Source organism: Scyliorhinus canicula, chromosome 3 (genome assembly GCF_902713615.1).
Source record: "Scyliorhinus canicula chromosome 3, sScyCan1.1, whole genome shotgun sequence".
Classification (NCBI taxonomy): Eukaryota; Metazoa; Chordata; class Chondrichthyes; order Carcharhiniformes; family Scyliorhinidae; genus Scyliorhinus; species Scyliorhinus canicula.
This window is the reverse complement of record NC_052148.1, coordinates 268181641-268208042: the sequence shown is the minus strand read 5'-3', so window position 1 is coordinate 268208042 and position 26402 is coordinate 268181641. Positions and strand designations below refer to the sequence as shown.

The window sequence follows — 26402 nt, the reverse complement described above, 5'->3', positions numbered from 1 at the left end:
TGAGAGAGAGAATGCTTCCGTTGAATTAAACAATCAACGTTCACTATTCTAATTAAACGTCGGTGATATCAGCACGGAACGGACCTGAAGTAGCAGAATATGATGAGGAGAGCGAGTATGATGCTGCAAACAGTGACGGAGATTAGCAGTGGTATGTGGTGGCTGCTCCCATCGACAAAATCTGTGTGAAGACACGAAGAGCGATTCAGAAATAAAACACTTTGTGACATTCAAACAGGCAAAGAACATTTTAAAGGACGCAATCCTTTCATTCAAAAAATCTCACGCCGCACTTCTTTTAAAACATCGGAAATAGGTGCAGGAGAGTCGGCCATTGGGCCCTTCGAGCCTGCACCCCCATTCAATATCATGGCTAATCATGCAAAGTCAGTATCCCACTCCCGCTTTCTCTCCAGGTAAAGCCAGGTAACGCAGAGTAACATCTCCGAGAAAAACAACTCGTATCTGCAGAGCATCCGTAACTGCGGTGAGATCTCCCCACAGTGCTTCGCAGGACGGAGAGTTAACGGCCAAACTTTGACACCCTTCTCAGACCAGCGGTTTGGTACAAAGAGATAGGGTCTCCGTTCCTGCGGCTAAGTGTCGGCACCAGAGGAAATCGGATCAAACCCCTCGCTGATTCCGGTACTGGTGAGGGGCTAGCACCGGTGCCGCGTGGAACACCCGCGGATCGCGGCCAGGGAATCACAGGATCCCGGGCCGCGCATGCGCAGAGCTGATGGCCTGCACCGGAAAACATGGCGGCGGCCGTGCTGGACCCCAAACCACCCTTCCCGACCCCACAGCCCACTCCCTGTTCAACCCCCACCACCCCTAGGAGCCCCCCCCCCCCCAACAACAAGCCAGCGGCACGGATCCTGGCCGCAGCCGGCATCCCGGGTTGCCGACCACTGGGACCACCCGTGGCCCGCGCCGTCGGAAACTCGGCCCTTGGGGGGGGGGCGGAGCATCGCGGGTGGGCCGGCTAAAGGCTTGCCAACGGCCTGGCAACGCAGCGCGGCCCGATGACCCATTTTGGAGGGGGGGGGGGGGAGAATTGCGAACAGGCGTCAAACCGGCTCCTGCCCTGGATCCGGCGTCGGAAGCCATTCTCCACCCAATCGCCAATCCCAATTTTGATGACGGGCTACGTGGAAATCCGCCCAGACTCTTTCAAGAACCTCTTCGCAGGAGAGAGGGGCAGGCTGCAGAGAGATTTACGGAGGGAATTCAAGAGTTCTGGGCTCAGCCAGCTGAGGGCACGGCCCCAGCGGCGATGGAAACAAAACTGGAGATGCCGAAGAGGTTAAAGTTAGAGGAGCATTGAGAACTTTCACCCAGTAACAGTTTACTTGTAAGGAACCCTGGATTCCTTTTTTAATCTCAGCATTTATTATTGAGACACGATGCAAGTGTCTAATCTACATATTTAGAAATACTTTTCCCAGACGCCTTCACAAGCAGTTCTTATCGCTGAAACATTTCTCTCCCATTATGTTCTGATATAGCCTGTTTGATTGCTTCTAGTCTGTTCTTGTACAAGAAAGATAAGGAGATTTCACCCACTCAAACTGTGAAAAGCATTGCTTTCAAAAGGAGCAGGGGTGAGCTGAGGTTGAAATTTAATAAGCAACTTCGGCTCAGTGTGGTATAGTAGCATAGAACCCCTACACTGCAGAAGGAGGCCATTCAGCCCATCGGATCTGCACTGACCCTCCGAAAGAGCCAAGGTCCAAACCTCCGCCTGCCCCCCTGACCCCACCTAACCTTTTGGACACTAAGGGACAATTTAGCATGGCCAATCTACCTAACCTGCACATCTTTGGACTGTGGGAGGAAACCGGAGCACCCGGAGGAAACCCACGCAGACTCTACTCAGTCACTCAAGGACTGTATCGAACCCGGCACTGTGAGGCAGCAGTGCTCCAGTTTCCACCCACAAGTCCTGAAAGATGTGCTGTTAGGTAAACCCGAACAGGCGCCTAAATGTGGCGACCAGGGAATTTTCACAGTAACATCATTGTGGTGTTAATGTAACTTCCCGCTGTCCCAGGTTCCTTTAACTATCAAACTAACCCCCACTTGGAACTGTAGTGGCATGGCTCCTGCACTAACTGCAGCCATCAATGTGTGGAAAAATCACCGGCTAGATTCCTGGTGCTGGTCTGGGCCTAGCTTTGAGGCTCCTCCAGCTTTAAAACCCCTGAATCTGCTCTCTGACAAGGCATACACTTTTCTACCTTTTGCACATCCAGGTAAAAAGTCAAAGTTCCACAGAAGGTGCCCAAGTCTCCCCTCAAGTCAGAAGGATTTGGAGATGGCGTGATTTAAAAGAAGCACGTTGGTACGAGTTCAGATTCCCACAAAGTTAAGGAACCATTGTAACATAATGTGCAGTGAGACTACTGTTCTCAATCCTCATTCCTGTTCAATAAAAAGTCTTACAACACCAGGTTAAAGTCCAATATGTTTGTTTCAAACACTAGCTTTCGGAGCACTGCTCCTTCCTCAGGTGAACCTCTCCATTCACCTGAGGAAGGAGCAGTGCTCCAAAAGCTTGTATTTGAAACAAACCTGTTGGACTTTAACCTGGTGTTGTAAGACTTCTTACTGTGTTCACCCCAGTCCAACGCCGGCATCTCCACATCTGTTCAATAAAAGCATTGGATAAATCCCATCAGCTGCGCCTTCGCAGTGTCCTCTCGCGAGTCAACATGCCCAGCATCGAGGAGTTGATCACTCAAAACAAACTCCACCGGCTGGGAGATGTTGCTTGTATGGCTGACACCAGACAGCCGAAGCAACAGCTCCATTCGGGATTCACTCGTGGCAAGATTCCCAGGACGACAGTGGAAAGGTATTGGCGATGTCCTTAAAGCATCAAACAACTCTACCCCCCCCCTCCCACCGACTCAAAGGAAACCCTGGCTTGCGACAGTCAAGGGGACACCAAACACATTGTGAAGGCTCATCGGGAACGTGCAGAGGTGAGGTCAAGGCATTGGCGGGAGTGCAGAATCCTCCAAACAACCCATCTTACCCAACCCCTCAAGCACCAACTGCCCCATGTGTGGCAGCGTCTACTGATCATGCATTGGTCTGGTCAGCCATCTCAGAACCCACCAAATCGCAGGAGAAGCAAGAGAATCTCGATCCCAAAGGACTGTTTGACGAGGAAGAGAAATGAAGGAGCCCCTATCCTTCATCATCTTCATCAATACTCATGAGGCGCATTATTCAACATTCATCAGCTTCAATGCTGCCAACCAGATTTTGACCGCAAAGGAAATGCTGAACAAGATGAACGTGCTGAATCCTACACCCATTGATCCCTCCTGAAATAAAGCGATTAGATTTCCACGCCATGGTAGCCATGAAAAAGTGAAGACTGAGTCAGTCCTGGGGGGGATATTTTCTTACTGCCACGCACTCCTGCTGAACAAGACAGTCCCTTCACGCAGAGCACCCCGTTTGTCAAATATACTTGCGGGACAATTCTTAACCGGTTCAGATCTGTGTCGGCTGGAGGACCATGAAAGGGAATCAAAAGCGAATTAATGGTCTGCGTTTCACGGGATGAAAATCTCGATGTCTAATCATTTCCAAGGGAGAAAGAAAAAGTTGTCTGATCCCTTCCTCCACACGATAAATGACGCGGATGGTCTGTGTTTTCTTGAAGCATTAGCTGAAACTGAGACTGGACTCCAGGGATATGTTTCCTATATCAGTGTCTAACATGCCCGACTGCAATCTCTCTTACATCGTTTATCAACTGTTTAGCATTTATGTCCAGCACTTTATTTCCTTCTGAAATGTGTGGTTTGTAATGGTTTAAGATGTCAGTACCTATCAATTTGAAACACATTTGTGAGTTGTGGGCTGGAAGAGTGTATCTGGAGCCTTGACATGACAAGGTGGCAAGCTTGCTCTAGGCTACGCTCGAGCGATATCACATCAGCGCCAAGGAAATCCAATGGCCCAATGTGGTCTTATACAATTAGATGTGACATTACATCCTCAATTATTACTTAGAAAATATGCTGCTAGCAATATAGAGTGCACTTGACATTCAAAGCACAGGCAGAAGAATAAATGCATGTTCAGCCCTAATTATAGACAAGTGGTTGATTTAATCTTGGATTATGTATCATTTTAAAAGCAAATCTCCAAGTTATTTCTCTATTCACTTTTACCAAGTAAAGTCACAGACTGCTGAATGACCAATATTAACAGAATTCCCTTTCATGAATTTGGCCAGTATTCCAACAGGAATGGCCGTCTGCAGTAAATCCAATGATTATGTGGCATAGTGTGAGGAGTTAATTGTTAACTTTTCATTTTCTGGAAGGGCTGGATTTAGGAAAAAAATAAATAAAATGTCTGAAACCCTCAAGACAATGGAGGCTTCGCAGACAACTTCAATGTAATAATAATCTGTATTAGTGTCACAAGTAGGCTTACATTAACACTGCAATGAAGTTACTGTGAAAAGCCCCCAGTCGCCACATTCCGACGCCTGTTCGGGTACGCGGAGGGAGAATTCAGAATGTCCAATTCACCTAACTAGCACGTTTCCGGGACTTGTGGGAGGAAACCGGAGGACCTGGAGGAAACGTACGCAGACACGGGGAGAACGTGCAGACTCTGCACTGACAGTGACCCATGCCGGGAATCGAACCCGGGTCCCTGGAGCTGTGAAGCAGCAGTGCTAACCACTGTGCTACTGTGTCTGGACATACAACCCAGGGGGGCGAATGAAGAAGACCCCGTTTCCTGTTGATTTTACACAATTCTGAAACTTTGGAAATGTTTCTGGGATGAGACTCTGTGGGTCAGGGATCCTATTTAAATAGGGGGACTCTCCGTCAGCAACTTTTTAACTATAGGGAGTCTCTAGGGCAGCACGGTGGCACAGTGGATAGCACTGCTGCCTCACAACGTCAGGATTGGATTCCGGCCTTGGGTGACTATCTGTGGGGAGTTTGCGCGTTCATCCCGTGTCTGCGTGGGTTTCCTCTGGGTGCTGCGCTTTCCTCCCACAGTCCAAAGATGTGCAGCTTAGGTGGACTGGCCATGCTAAATTGTCCCTTAGTGTCCAAAGGTTAGGAGGGGTTACGGGGATGGGGTGGGGGAGTGGGCCGAGGTAGGGTGCTCTTTCAGAGGGTCGGTGCAGTCTAGATGGGCTGAAATATCCCCTTCTACATTGTAGGGATTCTTTATGACTACAGCACACATGGACCCATAGAATTTCTCTGGAATATTTCACGAGCAGAGTACTTTAAGGAACTGTTAGCCAAGCAGGAGAGAGTGATCAAGACAAATACTGTGTGGCAACAGGCTGCTGAAGCTCTCTCTCTCTCTCCTAAGTATTATGCCCGGATTTGGAAAATAACCATCCTAAGAAGAGTAATCTAGTGCCATACGAGATCTTTCCGGAATAAAACATGGAAATCTGCCTGTGATTATATCAGATTTGATCATTAAAGGGTACAGATTAGTGGGGTCTGGTTGACATTCAAAGGATGTCAGTACTAAACAGAGCATTTAGACGCATGGGTTGGGATTCTCCGACCGCGCACACGGCTGGAAATCTCAGGTTCCGCTTCAGTGGATGGAGTTTCCGCTGGGTGCCAAATTCTCCATTCTCGCTGGCAACAGGGGTGGGGCGAACTTGGATCGCGGTCTGTGTATACATTGTCCTTCTCTGTCTCTATTCCTCCACCAACCCCCCCCCCCCCCCCCCCACTGTCTGCCAACATCTATCATCTATCACGAGATCTCTAGCCAAGGAACCAGACAAATCCACACCATCTCAGTTCCTTTCAGGGACACTAAGACAGGAAAACAAACCTTTCTCGACTATTTTACCTGCACTTTGTGTTTTCTTTTCAATATTTACATAGTTTGTACAGAAGGAGACAAGAAAAACTGCAGAAGGACAGATTTATTACTGCCTGCCCCTCTTAAACACCTGAATTACTCTTACACATTTAACCAGACAGAGACTAGCAAGCAAACCTCCAGACCATCAGGTTTTCTTCAACATGTTGACGACACACAAGTACTGTGGAGTTTGCAGATTTGTTCAAAGTGCCCTTTTTCAATGACCACGACAATTGTTCTAATCAAATTCAACATCACTATTCAACACACTGTCAAGATCCTGGGGGTTACCATTGACCAGAAACTGAACTGGACTAGCCATTTAAATAGAACATAGAATTTACAGTGCAGAAGGAGGCCATTCAGCCCATCGAGTCTGCACCGGCTCTTGGAAAGAGCACCCTACCCAAGGTCAACACCTCCACCCTATCCCCATAACCCAGTAACCCCACCGAAAACTAAGGGCAATTTTTGGACACAAATGGAGCATGACCAATCCACCTAATCTGCACATCTTTGGACTGTGGGAGGAAACCGGAGCACCCGGAGGAAACCCATGCAGACATGGGGAGAACGTGCAGATTCCGCACAGACAGTGACCCAAGCCGGGAATCGAACCTGGGACCCTGGAGCTGTGAAGCAATTGTGCTAACCACTATGCTACCGTGCTGCCCCAAATACTGGGACGGCAAAAGCAGGTCAGAGACTGGTGATGTTGCAGTGACCAATTGACCTCCTGACTTCCTGTCCACCCTCTGCAAGACACCAATCAGGAGTGTGATGGAATACCCGCTACTTGCCTGGATGAGTGTAGCTCCAACAACACCACAATGTACCCTCCATAATCTTGAAGGCATTCAAATCTCTTCTGCCCATTTCTTTAACTTGCAGCAAGTCCCATTTCCCTAACCACCCTATCTCCGCTGTCCGACAGTGGCTCCTGGTTAAGCAACGTCTTGATTTTAAAATTCTCATCCTTGTTTTCAAACATGCCCTTGCCCCTCCCAAACTCTGCAATCTCCTCAGCACTTGCACACACTTTGAAAAGTGCTGCTGAAGAGAACAGTACACTATTACAAGTAATAAACAAAATAATAGTTCAGAATTCATGTGTTTCAGGCACAGTGAAAAAGTGGCCAATTTCTGTCAACTGACCCACTATGGCCATTCATAGATCATAGAATTTACAGTGCAGAAGGAGGCCATTCGGCCCATCGAGTCTGCACCGGCTCATGGAAAGAGCACCCTACCCAAGGTTAACACCTCCACCCTATCCCCATGACCCAGTAACCCCACCCAACACTAAGGGCAATTTTGGTCACTAAGGGCAATTTATCATGTCCAATCCACCTAACTTGCACATCTTTGGACTGTGGGAGGAAACCGGAGCACCCGGAGGAAACAGTGACCCAAGCCGGGAATCGAACCTGGGACCCTGGAGCTGTGAAGCAATTCAAACCTTATGATTAACTGGTTTCTGCATCCATCTTTTGGTAAGCATGGAGCTTAGAGACAGTGGGTCTTACAAGGAAATATCATTTGAGTTTTGCATAAGTGCACAAGCACTTAGTCTGAAGTCCACAAATGGTTTCATCTTGGTATACCCATTCAAGGGGGCACTCCACGCGTTATCATTCAATTAAGAACTGTTAGGAGACTTCAGATACTTCTGAGTCTATGCACAAATGTCAAAAGTCATCTCACCCTCAGAAGCCATGTTAGCAGGCTATTAATATCCGTTTTTAAAAGAAAAGGCAGTTCCAGAAAATTCTATGCTGTAAGTATTATGCTTTAGAAGTTAGAAATGTGACAGGCCTTTACCGGGCATGACGAAGGAGACTCTGTCCATAAGACATAGGAGCAGAATTAGGCCACTTGGCCCATCGAGTCTGCTCCACCATTCAATCATGGCTGATATTTTCTCGTCCCCATAACCCCTGATCCCCTTATTAATCTATCACTGTCTTAAAGACACTCAGTGAATTGGCCTCCACAGCCTTCTGCAGCAAAGACTTCCACAGATTCACCACCCTCTGGCTGAAGAAATTCCTCCCCATCTCTGTTTTAAAGAATCGTCCCTTTATTCTGGGATGGTGCCCTCTGGTTCTAATTTTTCCTACAAGTGGAAACATCCTCTCCACGTCCACTCTATCCAGACCTTGCAGTATCTTGTACGTTTAAATAAGATCCCCTCTCATCCTTCTAAACTCCAACGAGTACAGACCCAGAGTCCTCAAACGTTCCTCATACGACAAGTTCTTGTGAACCTCCTCTGGACCCTTTCCAAGGTCAGCACATCCTTCCTTCGCTATGGGGCCCAAAACTGCTCACAATACTCCAAATGGGGTCTGACCAGAGCCTTATACAGCCTCAGAAGTACATCCCTGTCATTGGAGTGTATCTTTAAGAAATGTGTTGTCTTATCAAATGGCTTCAGTGATGTCATTGTGTGGGTGGAGCTGGGCTGTGGCTATGGGTTTTACTTTCATTTTTGAGCTGGAGGCTGTTGTGCGCTGTTGAGTTTTACTTTAGTTTTCACATTTGGATGCTGGATTCAGACAGAGAAGTCTTGCCTTGTCTCTCTTTCTCTGCATGTTAAAATGTGTCACCAGATCACTTGATAATTTAAAAGTGATAACTGTTTTTTTGGAAGGAATCTAAACCTGCTGTTTTGAAAAGAACAAGAAGTATCCAAAGAACAAGGAAACTTACAGCACAGAAACAGGCCCTTCGGCTCTCCCAGCCTGCGCCAATCCAGATCCTTTATCTAAACCTGTCACCTATTTTCCAAGGATCTACTTTCCTCTGTTCCCCGCCCGTTCATATATCTGTCCAGATGCATCTTAAATGATGCTATCGTGCCCGCCTCTACCACCTCCTCTGGCAAAGCGTTCCAGGCACCCACCACCCTCTGCATAAAAAACTTTCCACGCACATCTCCCTTAAACTTTCCCCCTCTCACCTTGAAATCGTGACCCCTTGTAATTGACACCCCCACTCTTGGAAAAAGCTTGTTGCTATCCACCCTGTCCATACCTCTCATAATTTTGTAGACCTCAATCAGGTCCCCCCTCAACCTCCGTCTTTCCAACGAAAACAATCCTAATCTACTCAACCTTTCTTCATAACTAGCACCCTCCATACCAGGCAACATCCTGGTGAACCTCCTCTGCACCCTCTCCAAAGCATCCACATCCTTCTGGTAATGTGGCGACCAGAACTACACGCAGTATTCCAAATGTGGCCTAACCAAAGTCCTATACAACTGTAACATGACCTGCCGACTCTTGTACTCAATACCCCGTCCGATGAAGGCAAGCATACTGCATGCCTTCTTGACCACTCTATCGACCTGCGTTGCCACCTGCAGGGTACAATGGACCTGAACTCCCAGATCTCTCTGTACATCAATTTTCCCTAGGACTCTTCCATTGACCATATAGTCCGCTATTGAATTAGATCTTCCAAAATGCATCACCTCATATCTTATTTAAACTATGCATACCATAGTCTTAAATATACCAGGTCTTGAGTGATGTGTGCTGGGCCACATCTTTTGAAAAGGGGGTTTTGGTTGATGAGATCTTGTTATCAAATGGGGACAGCTTAAAGAGGGAATTTATTAAGGGTTATATATAGAATTCTGTAGCTTTTTGGGATATTTATGTTTGTAGTTGATGAAAATGTTTACTGTGTGTGTTCTGTCATGCGAGAGTGCCTTTAAGAAATGAGTGTTTATAAATGGGTGTGTATATAAATATCTGTAGTGAGACTACCTTTAAGAAATGGGTATTTACTACTGTAGTGATGTCAGAGAGTGGGTGGAGTTGGGCTGTCTGTCAGCTTTTTACTTTTGTTTTTGAGCAGGCTGCAGGGTGTGTTTTAGTTTTGCTTTCAGTGTTGGAGCTGAAGCCAGACAGAGCAGGTGCACTGTTGATCTCTCTGCCACCAAATTACTATCTCTTGATCATTTGGTGAATTCAGAATTATAAATGTTCTCAGTAGTGAATGTAAACCTAATGTACTTCTGTTAAAAGGTGTTTTTAAGTCTTATGGATGTTAAAAGGAAAGCTTAAAGGATTACTTAGTGTTGTAGTCTTTGGGGGTTGTATTTTAATTGATGGTTGCTGAGATGTTCACTGTATGTTGTAAAAAGGTTAACTTGAGTTCATAGAATAAACATTGTTTTGCTTTTAAAAAATAATTTTCCATTTCTTCTGTACCACACCTGTAGAGTGGGCCGTGTGCTCCCCATACCATAATCTATTAAAAGTTGTGGGTTAGGGGAACTCCATGATATAGAACATAGAGAACATAGAACGATACAGCGCAGTACAGGCCCTTCGGCCCTCGATGTTGCACCGACATGGAAAAAATCTAAAGGCCATCTAACCTACACTATGCCCTTATCATCCATATGCTTATCCAATAAATTTTTAAATGCCCTCAATGTTGGCGTGTTCACTACTGTTGCAGGTAGGGCATTCCACGGCCTCACCACTCTTTGCGTAAAAAACCCACCTCTGACCTCTGTCCTATATCTATTACCCCTCAATTTAAGGCTATGTCCCCTCGTGCTAGCCACCTCCATCCGCGGGAGAAGGCTCTCGCTGTCCACCCTATCTAACCCTCTGATCATTTTGTATGCCTCTATTAAGTCACCTCTTAACCTTCTTCTCTCTAACGAAAACAACCTCAAGTCCATCAGCCTTTCCTCATAAGATTTTCCCTCCATACCAGGCAACATCCTGGTATACTTTGGGGTTCTCTAAACCCTGGCCCATAACAGTTCATAGACATGCTAACCTACTTCATAGAATAAACTTTGTTTTTGATTAAAGGTGCTTAAGGCCTCTGTTGAATAACACCTGAAAAGTAGGCCCTTGTGCGCCTCATAACCAAAGTCCATAAACAGTTTTGGGTTAGGTGAACTCAAGTCAAAGGAAGGGAATTTATTTAAACCCACGAAAGCTTGCTGCTGGTTACTCAAATTGACCTCACATTCAGGGTTTAAGAAACACATACATAGTTTTTTTTCCAAAAATACACTGATCATGAGGGAAAAGCAAAGGGAATTGGGGTTACAATTCTCTCTTGTCGGTAACAGCTTGTGTTAAATCTTCTACTTTGCAACAGTGCATACACTGCCTGGATGATAACCGGACTGAGCAAAATCGTCTATGCACTTCCACCCATTATAAATCAGTGAATGAAAATCAAGGTGAGTGAGGAAGGGGTGAGGTTGGGGAGAAAGGGTTTTCTAGAAAGACAACCTCCTCACTCGGGAATATTTGGCATCTTAATCATTCCTTATAAGGAGTAGTTAACTTTGAAATCCGTTTGATTTCTCAGAGTACATTGTGCAGATCAGGAATTTTAATTAAGTGTGATTGGCAACCCAAATGGCCCCAAAATACCAATAATAAGGCAGAGGATGTGCTTTGAAGTGAGTTTGGACATTTTATAATTGTTTCAATGTTCAGGGGAGAAAGGAATACACACACAGACACACACAGTCACAGACACACGCAGACACACACAGGCACACACACAGGCACACATACACACACACACAGGCACACATACACACACACACACACACACACAGGCACATACACAGGCACATGCACACAGAAAGACACACAGACAGACACAGACACACACAGACACACACACACACAGGCACACACACAGGCACACATACACACACACAGGCACACATACATACACACACACAGGCACACACACACAGGCACATGCACACAGAAAGACACACAGACAGACACAGGCACACAGACACACACACACAGACACACACAGGCACACACACAGGCACACATACACACACACACAGGCACACATACACACACACACACACACACAGGCACACACACACAGGCACATGCACACAGAAAGACACACAGACAGACACAGACACAAACAGACATACAGACACACACACACAGACACACAGACACCCAGACAAGCACACACTCACAGGCAGGCACACACGCAGGCACACAGACACAGAGACACACAGGAACACAAACACGTACACACAGGCACACAGACACACACAGACAGGCACACACTCACACAGGCACACACACACAGGCACACACACACACACAGGCACACACACACACAGACACACACACACACACAGGCACACACACACACAGGCACACACACACACAGGCACACCAGGAAATTGGAGCCTACTTTTTGAATTCTGCAGTGCAAGTAATTCTGTATTTTTGGTGCTTTGCTGCGAGAACACTGCTTTTTATTCCTTGCTCGAAAATAAGTACAAGAATGCCGCACTGTGAACATTCTCTCTTGAGTGCATTTGGGGTGATGGTAAGCCATTAATTTTTACAAAGCGCATTCAGAGTGATGTGCCATCGAGCCTATAATCAAGAGAGGATGTGTCAAGACCAGTGATATGATATGCTACTTATTTTACAAATTAAGCGTCTAAATTGAAACCAACTGAAATTTAGTGAGCTATCTTACCAACCTTTGCACCAACCATGGTCCTATTATGGGCCAGGGTTTAGAAAACTCCAAAGTATATTATGGAGTTCACCTGACCTCTAACTGTTTATTGAATTTGGCTAGGAAGAGCAGAGGAGCCTGCTTCTCAGGTATTATTCAAAAGATTTCTTTGGCGGTTTTAATAAAAAAAACAAGCTTTATTCTATGAATTTAGTTAACATTTGTATAAACACACACAGTAAAAATTTTTATCAACTACAAACATAAAGACCCCACACAGCTACAGTAATCTATGTATAACCTTAATGAATTCCCCCTTAACTGTTCCAATTCAATAACAAAATTAACAGGGAAACCTACCTCAAAAGCACATAATCAAGCCTCATGATTTATACCATTGGTTACAAACAAAACGTACATTGTAAAACCAGAAACCCCTTTTCAAAGGTGTGGCCCAGCACACAGCATTCTCACTGGTATAAGACTTGTTATTGATACTCTGTTCCCCTTTTCAAACAGCAGGTGTGAATTCCTTCCAGAAAGCAATTATCCCTTTTAAGTTATCAAGCAGTTCGGAAACAACTTTTAAAGTGAAGATAGAGAGAGACTGCTTTCAACCTGTGCAGTTCAAACCAGTCCAAACTCAAAACGAAAATAAAAACTCCCAGAGCCACAGCCCAGCTCCACCCACACATGACAGCACTGAAGCCATGTGATAAGACAAAAACGTTTCTGAAAGGGACACTGCCATGACAGTCCTTTGCTCCTTTCAACAGAGGTGCGACCAGATAACCAAACCCAGAAGTTGTACCAATCTTCAGTTACAACCTTCCAATGGTTTTACATGGTTAAAGTGTATGATGGCGAGAGAGAGAGAAAGAGAAACTATTTCTTCTGGGGAAGTCAAGAACAAGGGGGTTTAAACATTAAACATTGATCTTGACCTTTCAGTAGTGATCCCAATTAACATTCTTTGCACAAAGGGTGGTGGACATAGAATCATAGCATCCAACAGTGCAGAACAAGGCCATTCGGCCCATCGCGTCTGCACTGACTCTCCGAAAGAACACCCCACCTAGGCCCACTCTCCCGTCCTATCCCCAGTAAGCTCAACTAACCTTTGGCCACTAAGGGGCATAGACCTATAGCCATTGACATAGACTTTACAGTGCAGAAAGACACCATTCTGCCCATCAATTCTGCACCGGCCCATTGAAAGATTTAGCACGGCCAATTCACCTAACCTGCATATCTTTGCACTGTGGGAGGAAACTGGAGCACCCGGAGGAAACGTACATGGGGAGGACGTGCAGACTCCACACAGTCAGCCACCCAAGGTCGCCCCCCCCCCCAAAAAAGCTGTTGAGTCTGTGTGAGGTCAATTGAAAACATCTGAACGGAAGAAAAGCAAAATACTGCAGAAGTTGGAAATTGGAAATAAAAGCAGAAAATGCTGGAAAGACTTCCAGCGAGTCTGGCAGCGTCGGTGAAGAGTTAACATTTTGAATCAAAAATGGCTTCTTTAGAGTCCTCTTCTTTCGTCATATTCGGCTCGAAAAGTTAACTCGTTTTCTCTCTCACAGACACCATAAAACCCTGGAGAAGTACAACCAGCGTTGCCCCCGCAAGACCTTACAATCCATCGGCAGGGTAGGCGCACCGTCAGTGTTCTCGCTCAGGCTAATATCCCCAGCATTGAAACATTGAGCATGCTCATCAGCCCCATTGGCTAGGCCACATCGTCCATGGGCCTGACATGTGACTCCCAAAACAAGCGCTCTACTCGGAGCATCGGCATGGCAAGCGAGCCCCAGGAGGGCAGGTGAAATGCTTCAAGGACACCCTCAAAGCCTCCTTGAAAAAGTGCACCATTCCCACCCACACTTGGGAATCCCTGGACCAACACCACCCGGAGTGGAGGAAAAGCAACCCAGGAAGCAGTTGAACACCTCGCATTTCATCGCAGAGACCAAGCTGAAGCCAAGCTTCAACAGTGAAAGGGATGTGCGGCAACCCAGGCACCCCACCCACCCACTCCTCCAACCACCATCTGCCCCACCTGTGACAAAGACAGTAGGTCACACATTGAACTCCTCAGTCACCTGAGAACTCACTTTTAATGTGGAAGCACCCCGTGCGACAGGCTAAGAAGAGAAGATCTCTCAAACAGCATCCCAAAAATAGGTTACCTGGTTGGTATTACATATCTGTGAGAACCTGCTGTCTGCAAGTTCGCTGCTGCCTTTACATTAGAACAGTGAGTAGACATTTTGTATTACCTCTCATGTCCTGGGGTGGCAGCGTGGGATGAAGATCTCGATTGCAGAAGTCTCGATCTGTGCAGCATTCAATGGCTCTTCGTTGAGATGACTTTGGAGTGTCCTCAAGAAGGAATGAGAAAGGAGATGTGGATTAAAATGGATGACCATTAAGATCTTGTTTCAGTGATCATATTCTTAAAGAAAGAGGCAGTTTTTCTTCCTTCACTTCACGTCTGTCTTGATCATTCAACTTCACCGTGTGTTAACTTGCCATTTCAGTCACACTTTAAGGAGATAACAGAGTGGAGGAAAACTACATACTTTCCAATGGAGAAGAATAGAGAGCAGGGGTGGGATGGGTGCTGGAGTGGGGGGGGGGGGGGGGGGGGGGGGGGGGGCGAGTTAAACCATGAGGTTCAAACTATTTTGGATCTCTCTTCCATATATCCTGGCTACTGAAACATGAACATTTTCTCTGCTGTGGGAAATCGCCAATCTGTTTATTCCAAATGTAAAGATCTTTGTTTTGCAGTAGATGCGCAGCATCTAAACGGGAACGTATATGGGAAGAGTTAGACGTCATACGATTTGGGAGCCAAGGATGGTTTTATTTTCTTTGTTGTTTCATGGGTTGTGGGCGTTGCTGGCAAGGCCGGCAGGTGTTTCCCATCCCTTAGTGCCTTTTGAGTGGCTGCTAGACCATTCAGGGGGGCAACAACATTGCTGTGGATCGGGAGTAACATGTAGGCCAGACCGGGTATGGATGGCAGATTTCCTTCCGTAAAGGATGTTAGTGAACCAGATGGGTTTTTGCAGCAATTGTTTCATAGTCACCATTGGAGTAGCTTTCTTTTGTTTGTTTTTGTAAATTTAGAGTACCCAATTCATTTTTTTTCCAATTAAAGGGGCAATTTAGCGTGGCCAATCCACCTAGCCTACACATCTTTGGGTTATGGGGGTGAAACCTATGCAAACACGGGGAGAATGTGCAAACTGCACATGGACAGTGACCCAGAGCCGGGATCGAAACTGGGACCTGGGCACCGTGAGGCAGCAGGGCTAACCCACTGTGACACCGTGCTGCCCTGGAGTAGCTTTTTAATTCCAGATTTATTATGAATTTAAATTCCCCCAGCTGCCAAATTGGGATGTGAATCTACATCCCCAGAGCATTAGCCTGGCCTTGGGAGTACTAGTTCAGTGACATGACCACTATGCCCAACAATCTTTCCTCGCTCCCACTGGGATTTACCATCCATGTAAATAGATGGAGATATTGGGTGTGCTGTCTTACAAACTTGGAATCCTTCACAGTCAATGCACCTCTCTTTCCTCCATACATAAGGCCAGTGGACTAAAGTGAAACAGAAACAGGCCCCCCGCCACTTTACGTTTACGTGTATGCACACACTTACATAATTGAAAAAGGAAACGCTAATCCCAGCCAAATTAAATAAAGAGAGAAATATGTCTACCTTATCACAGCTTTCAGACATTCCAAATCGCTTGAAAGTCAATGAATTACTTTTGATGCGCAGTTTCTGTTAAAATGTAAACAATCCTTTTGGCAGATACTTGGGTTTAACCTTTCATTAAGCTCACAGAAATACTGAAAAGAGTCTTGCTGGGTACCCCGCCTTTAAATGTGAAGACGTTGGCCTTGGTTTAGTTGATCACCACACGGCACAGAAGGATGTGGAGGCTTTGGAGAAGGTACAGGAGAGGTTTACCAAGATGTTGCCTGGTCTGGTGGGGATTAGCTATGAGGAGAAATTGGATAACTTTGGATTGTTCCCATTGGAATGATGGAGGTTGAAGGTGCAAGAGGTGACCTGATAAGAGGATTACAGACATAAAATTGAGTGGCATGGTCAGAGTGGATAGTCAGACATTTTTTTTTCCCAGGGTGGAAAAGTCAATTCCCAGGGGACACAGGTTTAAGGTGTGAGGGCCAAAGTTTGGAGGAGATCTTCGAGGCAAGTTTTTTTACACAGCGGGTGATGAGTGCCTGAAACTCGCTGCCGGAGGGGGTGGTGGAAGCAGGGATGATAGTGACATTTAAGGGGCATCTTGCCAAATGCATGAATAGGATGGGAATAGAGGGATACGGACCCCGGAATTGCAGAAGGTTTTAGTTTAGACGTGCATCATGATTGGCGCATGTGTGGAGGGCCGAAGGGCCTGTTCCTGTGCTGTGCTTGTTCTTTGGTAGCTCTGCATCAGAAGGCTGGGGGTTCAAATCCCAGTCCAGGGCTTGAAAAAGCTAAGCTGTCCCTCCACAGCAGTTCTGAGGGAGTGCGGCACTGCCAACGGTGCTGTCCTTGGGATAAGATGAGAAACCAAGACCCTGTCTGCTCTCCAAGGTGGATTGAATAGATTCCATGGCACTAGTTCAAAAAAGGAGCAGGGCAGTTCCATCCAGTGTCTGGGCCAATATTTATCTCTCAATCATCCATTACAAAAGTTCTCTGGTTATTCCACGCTGCTGTTTATGGAAATAACTGTCTCCAAATGAGCTGTTGTGTTTACATTGCAACAGTGACTACACTTCTGAAATACTTCGCTGGCTGTCAGGATGCTTTGAGGTTGTTAAAGGTGTAAGATGTTGCAAGTCTTTCCTCTTTGTTCATAGTTAAGAAATCTTATTATTGCTGAATGTGATACTGTTAAACTGTACATTCGGTCAAGGGCCTCTATCCCTGGTTTAATTGTTCTCTCCCCCCCACCCCCCACTCCGCCGCCCCCCGCCCCGCCACCCCCTCGCCACCGCCGCCCCCCCCCCCCCCCCCCACCCCCACCCCCACACACCCCTTATATATAGAAGCATAAAATCCCTACAGTGCAGAAGGGGGGCAGTCAGCCCATCATGTCTGCACCGATCCTCTGTAAGAGCACCCCACTTACGCCCAGTGACAGTGAAGGAATGCCGATACATTTCCATGTTGTGGAGATGCCGGCGTTGGACTGGGGTGAGCACAATAAGAAGTCTTACAACAGCAGGTTAAAGTCCAACATGCTTGTTTCAAACACTAGCTTTCGGAGCACTGATCCTTCCTCAGGTGAACTGAGGAAGGAGCAGTGCTCCGAAAGCTAGTGTTTGAAACAAACATGTTGGACTTTAACCTGCTGTTGATATATTTCCAAGTCAGGAAAGTGAGTAGCTGGGAGAGGAACTTCCAGGTGGTGATGTTCCCATGTGCCTGCTCCTCTTGTCCTTCCAGAGAGTGGCAGTCATGGGTTTGGAAGGTGCTGCCTGAGGAGCCTTGGTGAGTTTCTGCAGGGTAAGTTGCAGATGACACACAGGGCTGCCACTGTGTGTCAGTGGCGGAGGGAGTGAATGTTTGAGGATGAGGTGCCCATCCTGCAGGCTTCCTTGTCCTGCATGGTGTTGAACGTTGATGGGCCTGCACTCATCCAGATGGGTGGAGAGTATTCTGTCACATTGATGGAATAGCCAAGTGGTGCCCTGGAGGGTATTAAAGAGTGGAGTGGTCAAAATTATACTGGTTATTCCTGATGAGGCAGGTTCCAATAGCAGTTTAGATTTGTGCCAATGCTTATTTGTTGCTTCTATTTAAACATGAGCAGGAAATGCAGTTGGAACGTACCCCTGCAGCACACGATATCGGGGATGGTATTTTTTTAACAGTGCAGACGGAGGCCATTTGGCCCATCAAGTCTGCACCTGCCCTTACAAAGAGCACCCCACTCAAGCCCACATCCCTACCCTAACCCCGTAACTCAGTAACCCTCACTTAGTCTTTTTGGACACTAAGGGGTAATTTAGCATGGCCAATCTACCTAACCCACACATCTTTGGACTGTGGGAGGAAACCGGAGCAGCCGGAGGAAACCCACGCAGGCACGGGGAGAATGTGCAGACTCCGCACAGACAGTGACCCAAGCCGGGAATCGAACCCGAGACCCTGGAGCTGTGAAGAAACAGCGCTAACCACTCTGCCACTGTGCCGCCCACATATGATTACATCTCAATGCATCTGTGTTGCCAATTGGCATTACCTAAAATTAACTTCAGTTCAGACTTTATGTCAAACTCCAAGCTCATCTGATTGAGGGGCAAGCCGGCTGTATGATGGCCCAGGCCCAAACAGTGGAATATTAATCAGCCTGAATGTGAGACAAGGCATATGTTTCTAAAAGACGCACCCGGTCAGTCTCACTGGAAGCAGAGAGTGGGTTGTGAAGGGTTTAAAAAAAAAAAATTTCAAGTACCCAATTATTTTTTTACAATTCAGGTGCAACTTAGCGTGACCAATCCGCCTACCTTGCACAGCTTTATGGGTCGTGGCAGTGAGACTCATGCAGACATGGGGAGAATGTACAAACTCCACACGGACAGTGACCCGGGGCTCGAATCCGGGTCCTCGACGCCATGAGGCAGCAGTGCTAACCACTGCGCCACCGTGCCGCCCATGAAGTGGTTAACCCGTGGAATCCCTGTAACATTGGGGCCACGATTGCAGTTCAATCGGGCATTTTCATTAAGCACACAGCAGATGGTTTATTCAAAAGGTTCCAGCAACGTGTGCAACAGTTTTCTGGTTTGCAGTATCACTGCGTACCTAGAGGCGCCCCTCGAGTGCTGAACTAACAGGATCGCAGGGAGACGGGGAAAATAGTCAAGCTGAGCCCAGATACGTCCCTTCTGAAACCCAGCCTGCGCTCAGCCTGAACACAGCACGAGCCTGAGTCAGTAAAACGCGGAAGAGACGGAAAAACACCTCCTTTGTCCTGGGCTGGCTATTTTATTTATGGGTCAAATAAAATGGCAATTTAACCCAAGGAAGGTCAAACAGTAAACTGTAATAAATTACCACTCCAGACAGTTTTGCCCTCAGGGTGGGCTGCACTGTGGAACCAGCCTGCCCCCCACAAGAGGGGTATTATGCCCTACGCAGGAAAGCTGTGCAATTTACATCGTCGGTTGAGTACAGTCATTACATATGCACATAATTACAGCCCATAACTTGGAGCTGAAATCCTTTCCTGTTCAGTGTTGTGATTTATGCATGAAAAAGATCATTGTGAACTCTGGTTCCAATAAGTGGAGATCAGATTGATTACACCTGCCTGTGTGAAATGGAAGTTTTCTGAGTGTGTGGTGCCACTTGTTTACACTGAGTCAGTTCCACACCACGTCTCACCCCCAGGATTAAGTGCTCCAAAATGCTCTGGTTTCAAGGCAAGGAAGGTTATGGGGGCTGATGAGATCAGGCACAATGCAATCCTCACTCCGGCATATGCCGTGAACAGCTTTCTGCAAAGTTTGCAATATGTGCTGCAGTAGGGACTGGTATCGACCGCTATGAATGACTTCAAATCACTTCTCCACATTAGTTAAAGTTGGTCGAGTTGGAAATATTTGATCAAGCTTGATCAAATATTGTTCAAGTCACAGGAGGGTTAGCACTGTTGCTTCACCGCGCCAGGGACCCGGGTTCGATTCCCGGCTTGGGTCACTGTCTGTGCGGAGTCTGCACGTTCTCCCCGTGACTGCGTGGGTTTCCTCCGGATGCTCCGGTTTCCTCCCACAGTCCAAAGACGTGCAGGTAAGGTGGAGTGGCCACGCTAAATTGCCCTTAGTGTCCAAAAATGTTAGGTGGGGTTGTTGGGTTATGGGGATAGGGTGGAGGTGTGGGGCTTTCTAAGGGCCGGTCTAACTCGATGGGCCGAATGGCCTCCTTCTGCACTGTAAATTCTTGACTTCCACCCTTGCTGCCCCTGAGTTTTTCGACCTCTCTCCCAGATATTACATGGGGAGGGGTATTGCACCATCTGCATTTTCATATTCCGCCGAAAATCAATGGTCCTTTGACAATTTTGTTTCACTTTCCATCTCCAACGCGACGGAACAGTAGAATTTTGCTCATGGAACCCTGGGGAAATGTGTCTCATTATTATGATTCTGCAGTATTCACAGGGGGCGTGATTCTCCAAAATGGAGGCAGAATGTCCGCACTGTCGTGAACGCCGTCGCATTTCACAGCAGCACCAAACGGGCGCGGGCACTACCCGATTCTAACCCCCACACGGGGCGAGCATGGCGCTGGAGCTGTTCACGCCGCTCCAGCCTCCCTTCCCGGTGCCAACTGGCATCGCGCCAACCTATGCATTCACGGTGGGCTTCCTCAACGCGCCGACCCCGACGCAACAAGTCGAGAAGATTCAGGGGCCGGCCGCGTAACAAAATAGGGCCAGGGCTGCAGAGGCCGGCCCGCCGATCGGTGGACCCCGATCACAGGTCAGACCTCATCGGAGGCCCCCCTCCCTCCCCCCACCCTCTCTTCAACCCCCCCCCCCCCCCCCCCCACCCACCCCCGGTGAAGGAGCCCCCGCACAGCAGCCCCCCCAACCCTGTATGCAGAGTTCCTGTCGGCTGCGAGGTGTGGACGGCGCCGGCGGGACTCTGCCGTTTCCGCGCGGCCGCGGACAGTGGCCCACGACTGGCGCTGCACCATTCGCGCTGGCGCAAATGCCGCCGATTCTCCGCTCCGCAGAGAATCGCGTGCCGATGTTGGGGCAGCGTGGCGCGGTTGCGGCGATTATCCGGCCTGGGGCGGGGCTGGAAGAATCTCGCCCAGGGTGTGGGGAAACTATCCATTCCTCCCCATGGAACCCACATGCTTTTCAGCATTTGATGATGTAGTCAAATCAGTAATTTTTTTTTATTCGTTCATGGGTGCCACCGGCTGGCCCAGCATTTACTGCCCATCCCTAATAGCCCTTGAGGGGGCAGTGAAGAGTCAACCACATTGCTATGGGTCTGGATTCACATGTAGGCCAGACCAGGTAAGGACGATAGATTTCCTTCTACTTAAGGACATTAATGGACCACATATTTATTACGACAATCGACAACAGTTTCATGGTCATCATTAGACTTTTAATTCCAGATTTTTTTTCCATATTGAATTCAAATTTAGCCATCTGCAGTGGTGGGTCCCTGAACAATTACCCTGGGTTTCTGGTTCACAAGTCAAGTGACAATACCACAGCATCACCATGCCCCCTATTTTGGGAGTGCCGCACTGTCAGAGGGTCAGTACTGAGGGTGTGCCGCACTGTCAGAGGGTCAGTACTGAGGGAGTGCAGCACTGTCAGAGGGTCAGTTTTGAGGGAGTGCCGCACTGTCAGAGGGTCAGTACTGAGGGAGTGCTGCACTGTCAGAGGGTCAGTACTGAGGGTGTGCCGCACTGTCAGAGGGTCAGTACTGAGGGAGTGCCGCACTGTCAGAGGGTCAGTACTGAGGGTGTGCCGCACTGTCAGAGGGTCAGTACTGAGGGAGTGCCGCACTGTCAGAGGGTCAGTACTGAGGGAGTGCCGCACTGTCAGACGGTCAGTACTGAGGGAGTGCCGCACTGTCAGAGGGTCGGTATTGAGGGTATGCTGCACTGTCAGAGGGTCAGTACTGAGGGAGTGCCGCACTGTCAGAGGGTCAGTACTGAGGGTGTGCCGCACTGTCAGAGGGTCAGTACTGAGGGAGTGCCGCACTGTCAGAGGGTCAGTACTGAGGGAGTGCCGCACTGTCAGACGGTCAGTACTGAGGGAGTGCCGCACTGTCAGACGGTCAGTACTGAGGGAGTGTCGCACTGTCCGAGGGTCAGTATTGAGGGAGTGCCACACTGTCAGAGGGTCAATACTGAGGGTGTGCCGCACTGTCAGACGGTCAGTACTGAGGTAATGCCGCACTGTCAGAGGGTCAGTACTGAGGGTGTGCTGCACTGTCAGAGGGTCAGTACTGAGGGTGTGCCGCACTGTCAGAGGGTCAGTACTGAGGGAGTGCCGCACTGTCAGAGGGTCAGTACTGAGGGAGTGCCGCACTGTCAGACGGTCAGTACTGAGGGAGTGCCGCACTGTCAGAGGGTCGGTACTGAGGGTGTGCTGCACTGTCAGAGGGTCAGTACTGAGGGAGTGCTGCACTGTCAGACGGTCAGTACTGAGGGAGTGCCGCACTGTCAGACGGTCAGTACTGAGGGAGAGTCGCACTGTCAGATGGTCAGTACTGAGGGAATGCTGCACTGTCAGAGGGTCAGTACTGAAGGAGTGCCGCACTGTCAGAGGGTCAGTACTGAGGGAATGCTGCACTGTCAGAGGGTCAGTACTGAGGGAATGCCGCACTGTCAGAGAGTCAGTACTGAGGAAGTGCTGCACTGTCAGAGGGTCAGTACTGAGGGAGTGCTGCAGTGTCAGAGGGTCAGTACTGAGGGAGCGCCGCACTGTCAGAGGGTCAATACGGAGGGTCTGCCGCACTGTCAGAGGGTCAGTACTGAGGGAGTGCTGCACTGTCAGTGGGTCAGTACTGAGGGAATGCTGCACTGTAAGAGGGTCAGTACGAAAGGAGTGCTGCACTGTCAGAGGTTCAGTACTGAGGGAGTGCTGTACTGTCACAGGGTCAGTACTGAGGGAGAGCTGCATTGTCACAGGGTCAGTACTGAGGGAGTGCCGCACTGTCACAGGGTCAGTACTGAGGGAGTGTTGCACTGTCACAGGGTCAGTACTGAGGGAGTGCCGCACTGTCACAGGGTCAGTACTGAGGGAGTGTTGCACTGTCACAGGGTCAGTACTGAGGGAGTGATGCACTGTCAAAGGGTATGTACTGAGGGTGTGCCACACTGTCAGAGGGTCAGTACTGAGGGACTGCTGCACTGTCAGAGGGTCAGTACTGAGGGAGTGCCGCACTGTCAGTCGGTCAGTACTGAGGGAATGCCGCACTGTCAGAGGGTCAGTACTGAGGGTGTGCTGCACTGTCAGAGGGTCAGTACTGAGGGTGTGCCGCACTATCAGAGGGTCAGTACTGAGGGAGTGCCGCACTGTCAGAGGGTCAGTACTGAGGGAGTGCCGCACTGTCAGAGGGTCAGTACTGAGGGAGTGCCGCGCTGTCAGAGGGTCGGTACTGAGGGTATGCTGCACTGTCAGAGGGTCAGTACTGAGGGAGTACTGCACTGTCAGACGGTCAGTACTGAGGGAGTGCCGCACTGTCAGACGGTCAGTACTGAGGGAGTGTCGCACTGTCAGACGGTCAGTACTGAGGGAATGCCGCACTGTCAGAGGGTCAGTACTGAGGGAGTGCCGCACTGTCAGAGGGTCAGTACTGAGGGAATGCTGCACTGTCAGAGGGTCAGTACTGAGGGAATGCCGCACTGTCCGAGGGTCAGTATTGAGGGAGTGCCACACTGTCAGAGGGTCAATACTGAGGGTGTGCCGCACTGTCAGACGGTCAGTACTGAGGTAATGCCGCACTGTCAGAGGGTCAGTACTGAGGCAGTGCTGCACTGTCAGAGGGTCAGTACTGAGGGTGTGCCGCACTGTCAGAGGGTCAGTACTGAGGGAGTGCCGCACTGTCAGAGGGTCAGTACTGAGGGAGTGCTGCACTGTCAGAGGGTCGGTACTGAGGGTGTGCTGCACTGTCAGAGGGTCAGTACTGAGGGAGTGCTGCACTGTCAGACGGTCAGTACTGAGGGAGTGCCGCACTGTCAGACGGTCAGTACTGAGGGAGAGTCGCACTGTCAGATGGTCAGTACTGAGGGAATGCTGCACTGTCAGAGGGTCAGTACTGAGGGAGTGCCGCACTGTCAGAGGGTCAGTACTGAGGGAATGCTGCACTGTCAGAGGGTCAGTACTGAGGGAATGCCGCACTGTCAGAGAGTCAGTACTGAGGAAGTGCTGCACTGTCAGAGGGTCAGTACTGAGGGAGTGCTGCAGTGTCAGAGGGTCAGTACTGAGGGAGCGCCGCACTGTCAGAGGGTCAATACGGAGGGTCTGCCGCACTGTCAGAGGGTCAGTACTGAGGGAGTGCTGCACTGTCAGTGGGTCAGTACTGAGGGAATGCTGCACTGTCAGAGGGTCAGTACGAAAGGAGTGCTGCACTGTCAGAGGTTCAGTACTGAGGGAGTGCTGTACTGTCACAGGGTCAGTACTGAGGGAGAGCTGCATTGTCACAGGGTCAGTACTGAGGGAGTGCCGCACTGTCACAGGGTCAGTACTGAGGGAGTGTTGCACTGTCACAGGGTCAGTACTGAGGGAGTGCCGCACTGTCACAGGGTCAGTACTGAGGGAGTGTTGCACTGTCACAGGGTCAGTACTGAGGGAGTGATGCACTGTCAAAGGGTATGTACTGAGGGTGTGCCACACTGTCAGAGGGTCAGTACTGAGGGACTGCTGCACTGTCAGAGGGTCAGTACTGAGGGAGTGCTGCACTGTCACAGGGTCAGTACTGAGGGAGTGCTGCACTGTCACAGGGTCAGTACTGAGGGAGTGTTGTCCTGTCACAGGGTCAGTACTGAGGGAGTGATGCACTGTCAGAGGGTCAGTACTGAGGGAGTTCTGCACTGTCAAAGGGTCAGTACTGAGGGAGTGCTGCACTGTCAGAGGGTCAGTACTGAGGGAGTTCTTCACTGTCAAAGGGTCAGTACTGAGGGAGTGCTGCACTGTCAGGGGGTCAGTACTGAGGGAGTGCTTCACTGTCAAAGGGTCAGTACTGAGGGAGTGCCGCACTGTCAGAGGGTCAGTACTGAGGAACGTGCACTGTCAGAGGGTCAGTACTGAGGGAGTGCTGCACTGTCAGAGGGTCAGTACTGAGGGAGTGCCGCACTGTCAGAGGGCCAGTACTGAGGGAGTGTTGCACTGTCAGATGGTCAACACTGAGGGAGTGTTGCACTGTCAGAGGGTCAGCACTCAGGGAGTGTTGCAATGTCGAAGGGCCAGTACTGAGGGAGTGATGCACTGTCGGATGGTCAGTTCTGAGGGAGCGCTGCACTGTCAGAGGGTCAGCACTGAGGGAGTGCTGCACTGTCAGAGGGTCAGTACTGAGGGAGTGCTGCATTGTCAGAGAGTCAGTACCGAGGGAGTGCTACACTGTCAGATGGTCAACACTGAGGGAGTGTTGCACTGTCAGAGGGTCAGCAATCAGGGAGTGTTTCAATGTCGAAGGGCCAGTACTGAGGGAGCACTGCATTATCAGAGGGTCAGTATTGAGGGAGATCTGCTCTGTCAAAGGGTTAGTATTGAGGGAGTGCTGCACTGCCAGAGGGTCAGTGCTGAGGGAGTGCTGCACTGTCAGAGGGTCAGTACTGAGGGAGTGCTGCACTGTCAGAGGGTCAGCACTGAGGGAGTGCCGCATTGTCAGAGGGTCAGTACTGAGGGAGTGCTGCACTGTCAGAGAGTCAGTGCTGAGGGAGTGCTACGCTGTCAGAGGGTCAGTACTGAGGGAGCACCGCACTGTCAGAGGGTCAATACTGAGGGTGTGCCGCACTGTCAGAGGGTCAGCTCTGATACAGTGCTGCACTGTCAGAGGGTCAGTATTGAGGGACTGCTGCACTTTCAGAGTGTCAGTAGAGAGGGAGTGCTGCACTGTCAGAGGGTCAGTACTGAGGGTGTGCTGCACTGTCAGAGGGTCAGTACTGAGGGACTGCTGCACTTTCAGAGGGTCAGTAGAGAGGGAGTACTGCACTGTCAGAGGGTCAGTACTGAGGGAGTACCGCACTGTCAGAGGGTCAGTACTGCGGGACTGCTGCACTTTCAGAGTGTCAGTAGAGAGGGAGTGCTGCACTGTCAGAGGGTCAGTACTGAGGGAGTGCTGCACTGTTGGAGGGTCAGTATTGAAGGAGCACTGAACTGTCGGAGGGTCAGTACTGAGGGAGTGCTGCACTGTCAGAGACTCAGTACTGAGGGAATGCTGCACTGTCAGGGGGTCAGTAGAGAGGGAGTGCTGCACTGTCAGAGGGTCAGTAGAGAGGCAGT

General features: G+C 49.1%; 1 protein-coding gene across 4 annotated transcripts in view; it reads right to left on the bottom strand.

Annotated features, from left to right (window-relative positions):
• Positions 1–26402, bottom strand: part of bmpr1ba (bone morphogenetic protein receptor, type IBa) — a 536867-nt gene that overhangs the window by 19966 nt on the left and 490499 nt on the right. For all 4 annotated transcript variants that reach the window (XM_038792771.1, XM_038792773.1, XM_038792774.1 and 1 more), the window contains 2 exons: positions 14661–14763; positions 85–181 (listed from right to left, as the gene is read on the bottom strand). In XM_038792771.1, the coding sequence (XP_038648699.1) occupies positions 85–181; positions 14661–14763 (200 nt within the window). The remainder of the gene's footprint in view (positions 1–84; positions 182–14660; positions 14764–26402) is intronic.